Source organism: Mus caroli, chromosome 4 (assembly GCF_900094665.2).
Source record: "Mus caroli chromosome 4, CAROLI_EIJ_v1.1, whole genome shotgun sequence".
Taxonomy (NCBI): domain Eukaryota; kingdom Metazoa; phylum Chordata; class Mammalia; order Rodentia; family Muridae; genus Mus; species Mus caroli.
In genome coordinates, this window is record NC_034573.1 from 100,677,852 (window position 1) to 100,682,998 (window position 5,147).

Consider the following 5,147-nt stretch of genomic DNA (forward strand, 5'->3'; position numbering starts at 1 on the left):
TACAGAGAAACCCTGTCTCGGACCCCCCCCCCCAAAAAAAAAAAAGAAAGAAAGAAAGAAAGAAAGATCGGTCAGCCCTGCCGGTGCTGGTGTATTCCTTTAATTCCAGCACTCGGGAGACACAGGCAGTTCGATGCCAGCAGTTCTACAAAGCGAGTTCCAGGACAGCCAGGGCTATTACAGAGAAACCCTGTCTCGGAAAACGGAAAAGAGAAAAGAGAAAAAGATCGTGTCAGATTTGTCTGTGTCCCGTCTAGTACAAGTCCAGGCACAGAGCAGTTTATATGAATAGTTGACATACTCTTCCAGTATCACCCCCAAAGGGTCCATCCTTCCTCACTCAGACAGAAGAAACCACCCGTAAACCGAGACGCGGGCTGCGCGCTGTCGCTCACCTGTAAGTCCAAAACACTCTTCTTTCCAGTACTTTGATTCATAGATTCGCGTCCGGATGATCTTCTCCACCAGATACTGAGGGTTGGTGCCATGGATGCTGTGGGCATCCTTCACTGTACGGTTCGCCATTTTAGAACTCTTTCAATTCTATTTCCGTCGGCTTGCTTAATACGTCACATTCAGTATTTATTTAAAAAAAAAAAAAGAAGAAGAAGAAGATGAACTACCGGAAGCTAGGGAAACATCAAGGAATCCCTTGCGACCGCGGAAAGCCACCAGCTTTGTACCGGAAGCTGTGGCTCACAACTCTTTCGCCGGACTACGCACACCCCGCACCCGAGAGGGCCGAAGCAAATTGGCGGAAGTACGTCATGAACCCTAGGAGGGCGTGGCGAGTGTTCGAAACGCCAATCAGAATCACACTGTGGGCGGGGTTTCGGTTAGTGGCGCGAAAAGTTTTCTCCGGAGCCTTCCATTCTTGGTCAGCTGAGAGCTGGGACTACGTGTTGCAGCCGTGGTCTCCCGGAGGAGCCCGACCTGGACAAGCGAGCGTCCCCCAGCTACTCCAGTGCCTGGACTGCAAAGCGTCGGCGAGGTGAGTGCGGGTCGTTGTCCACGGACTACACACACGCGCACCTAGGGCCGTCGGTGCCCGCACCGCTCGCGAGCCTGTAAACCTTCTCCTCGCCTCCCCGGAGCTCCGGGAACACTTCCTGCACTGAAGGAGACCTCGGAGAAGCGGGTGGCGCCGGCCCTCGGGGGGAGCCTAAGGCTTTGGCTCTCCGCGTGCACTGCTTCTGAAAAGCACTCGCAACCCTTCCTCTGGAACCGCGGAGCTGGTGTTGCTCTCCGCTTTACTGGTGATTCCGCCCAGAGACAGACTTTCTCTAGGTCACTTTCTGGGACTTTGGCGTCTCCTGTCCACATGGCTTGCCCTTAAGTGAGCTTTCATCTCCAGTCACTGGAGAGAACATCTAATGGCTCGTATTCTACTTTCTTGGGTCTAGCCTTCTCGTAACAATCGGAGAAATTGGGAGTTCTAAGCTTTGAGCTGTGAGATTCCTGTCACGAGGTCTTTTTAGTTTTCCATTGAAGTCGAATAATCGTAACTATTTTCTACTGTAATGGTTTTTAGACATTTCTGTGTAGAGCCGGTTGTCCTGTAGCTTGCTTGGAACCAGGCTGGCCTCGAACTTAGAGACTGCCTCTGGCTGTAGAATTAATGGCGTGCACCACACCCTGCTTCTTCAGAATTAGATTGGGGAAGGTGCGGGAGGGGGTTCAAAACAGAGTTTCTCTCTGTAGCCCTGTTTGTCCTTGAACACATTTCTGTAGACACACATCTCAGCCCCCTTTCCAAAGAGGCTCCTCCAGACTGTTGTTGCTAATCCTCCCTGAAGACAAGTTGTTCCTCTGGCTTCAGGATGAAGTTCTGGGGACAAGTCAAAAAAGCTTCTTGGAATCCATTGTTTCAATAGTTGGCTACAGTAGGATGGACATTGGTTTATCATACCGTATTTTTCTCTTAGTCTGATTATCTTAGAACAGTGCTTAGTACACAGGCCTCAAATAATATTGGTTGAATAAAAAGAGATACTATTTTTCTATTTTGTGGATTAGGAAATGGGTCTGGTGGACCTGCCACTCTGTGATTGGGAAGCCTAACTTACTATATATTATAAGCTGCCAGAAGTAAATGCTGTCTTATTTTCACAGGTGATGCGATGATACATAAGGTAAGGTAGTTTATTGGTATCTGACTGTTCAGACTTAACTCGTACAAAGATAACATCTCCCTTTCATTAGCAAATATTTATTATCCAGCATCTTCTATGAATCTACATACATTGTTCTGGAATTACTTTAAAGATTTAAGTGAGATATGTGTGTCAAGAGTTTGGGCTTAACTTTTACTAAGGTTCCTTTTATGTTTTTGCATTGAGTATGGTTCCTGTACTGGGCTCAGACTTGTGGTATCCTTCCATTGGATATCTCTAGAAGTCAAACTCTTCTCTTTGCCAAACCAATCCTCCTGGCTCCCCAGTCCATTCACTATTTTTGCTGATGGAGGGGGAGAGTGGGGGGGTGTGGAAGAGTAGTTGGTTGAGCTGTGTATTCGCACTTCAACATGCTTCTATATGCGTGTCATTCCTCAGTGGAAATTTTACGAATAATTAGGAGTTCTGAAAAGAAGTCCTAAGGACAGCAGGTAGCAGGCCTTTTGTCCTGTAGGCATCTAACTTGTCATCTTTTCATTTTGTGAGGAATCCTACATTTTGTGTGCATGTGTTTGCCAGCTTTCTGTTGCTATGACAAAGTACTTGAAAAAAAAAAACTAAAAAGGAAGGTAGATTTACTTTGGCTTACAATTTCAGATATTTCTGTCTAGGGTCATGTCAGGACAAGATAAGGGCACCCCAAAGGCTTGTCCCTAAGGATCTACTCCTTTTACCTAAGTCATGTATGTGTCTATATATGAAGTATGTGCCTGGTGTCTTCAGAGGCCAGAAGAAGGTGTCCTATTCCTTGGAACTATAGTTAAAGGTGGTTTTAAGCTGCTATGTGGGTGCTCAGGTTCTCTACAAGAGCAACAGGTACTCTTACCATTGGGCCATCTCTCTAACGCCTGTTTCCTTGATTTTAAGAGATTTCAAAGTTTCTATCATCTCCCAAATAGCCCATCAATTTATGAACCTTTAATCCATTGAAGAGGTCAGATACTCTGTGAGGCAATCAGTTCCCAAAAGCCTATCACACAGCAGCCTGGCTTTTATCAAGTGACCTCTGGGAAAATACAGTCCCAAGCTACAACAGTGCAAGTTTTAATAATTTGATTAATTTTGTTCTATACTACTAATGGGAACATTTTGGTTCATGTCTTTTCTGATAGGTATATGAATTACCGAGTCATAGAGTGGGCATATATCCAAGAATTTGTATGAAAGTTTTTTTAGTTTCCAAAAAATGACTATATAAGGTTTTTGTTGTTGTTTTAATTTTGAGAGAGGGTTTCAGTGTGTCACCCTGGCTGCCGTAGAACTCTATATAGACCAGGCTGGACTTGAACTCAGATTTGCCTACCTCTGTTTCTCAACTTCTGGGATTGAGCACCATCATGCCTAGTGTCTTTATGACTTTAAATGCCCTTTAAACACCATTTATCTTAAAGTTAGATTATTTGAGGATTATAGAAGCTTTGATGGAAAATAGGAATTTGCTACAAATAAGTCATTCAGTTGATATTTCCATTTTATTTAAATGAATACTTACTGAGTACTACAATTTGCTTGAGTCTGTGCTTTTTATTTTAGAGACATTTGTTTTCATTGTGGAAAGCTGGGGCAATTTACAAGATTTATTTCTTACAATTATGTGTTGCATCAGTGAATAAAAAGAATATATGTTGAAAGGAAGTGTTGGGATTTTTTTTAACATTTGTATAGATTCAAGCACTTTCACTAATTTTTACCCGAACATTATTGAACAGTATGAATTCAATTTTATTTTTCTCCCAAGTACTGGAGATTGAACCTAGAGCTGCAAGTACAACTCCTGACCCATATCCCCAGCCCTTTTCCACGTTTTGAGATAGCATCTAATTTGCCCATGCTGTCCTTGAACTTAGTCTGACAGGCCTTGAAGTTGGCGATCCTCCTACCTCAGAATCCTGGATAATTGGGATTATGCCCTATGCCACTAGGCCTGGCTTCTTAGCTCTTTGTTTAGGTCTACCTTGTATTTGATTAAGATTCACGTTAGTAGTGCTGCCAGAGCAGTACCCATTCGTGACATTGGGAATGTGTTCAAATTATACTCTACACAATCATAGCATGATCATTTGCACCTGTTGGTTTGTTTGTTGTTTTTGAGTCAAGGTCTTGCTATGTGTAGTCCTAGCTAACCTGGAATTTGCCATGTAGACAGGGCTGGACCGGAACTCAACAGAAATGTATTTGTCTCTGCCTCCCAAATGCTGAAGTTTTATGGCTGTCACTCATGTATCTCTTTTCCCTGCCCAACTCCTGAGATTTTTGCTACGCTAAACTTCATTCAGAGTATAAATAAAGGAGAAGGCTGTTTTTTTACAGGAAGAAGGGGTCAGGGCCAGACTCCCTTAGTAACCCAGTGTCTTCATTTCATTATTGGAGTTTTTTAAATACTTTTTTTTAAAAAAAAGATTTATTTATTGTATGTAAGTACACTGTAGCTGTCTTCAGACACTCCAGAAGAGGGCGCCAGATCTCGTTATGGATGGTTGTGAGCCACCATGTGGTTGCTGGGATTTGAACTCTGGACCTTCAGAAGAGCAGTCGGGTGCTCTTACCCACTGAGCCATCTCACCAGCCCCTAAATACTTTTTTTTTAAAGCAGAGAAATTTTAGGGATCAAGTGTTTCTGAACATTGTATAAGATACGATGCCATAGAATTTGAGGAAATCCATTTGTTTAATTTGGATTTCTACAGCTTTTACAATTCTTTTTTCCAACAAGACTTTGTTCTGATTAGTAATTCAGAGTAATGTTAACCCTATAAGAGAAGCATCACATTTTGATTAAAAGCTTAGTACTAATTACTTAATTCTAAGATTGGTATGGTTGATATTCTTATTAGTACCTGTTGCGGCCTGCCCGCAGTCCACAACACGAACGGTTCAACTGAGAATGGCAGTTCGCTGAAAAGAGANGNATCTAGACGGGGCGGAAGAAAGAATGGAGCTAAGACAAATCCTGATCAAAGCTCAATTTTACTA

General features: G+C 43.1%; 2 protein-coding genes across 2 annotated transcripts in view; one reads left to right on the plus strand and one right to left on the minus strand.

Moving 5' to 3' along the window:
• Prpf38a (pre-mRNA processing factor 38A) overlaps positions 1-748 on the minus strand; it is a 16,457-nt gene extending 15,709 nt beyond the window's left edge. The window contains exon 1 of the mRNA XM_021161082.2: positions 396-748. Within this exon, the coding sequence (XP_021016741.1) occupies positions 396-525 (130 nt within the window). The 5' untranslated portion in view covers positions 526-748. The remainder of the gene's footprint in view (positions 1-395) is intronic.
• A 105-nt stretch (positions 749-853) lies between these two features.
• Orc1 (origin recognition complex subunit 1) overlaps positions 854-5,147 on the plus strand; it is a 31,315-nt gene continuing 27,021 nt past the window's right edge. Inside the window, exon 1 of the mRNA XM_029476387.1 lies at positions 854-991. The gene's annotated coding sequence lies outside the window, so the exon portion shown is untranslated. The remainder of the gene's footprint in view (positions 992-5,147) is intronic.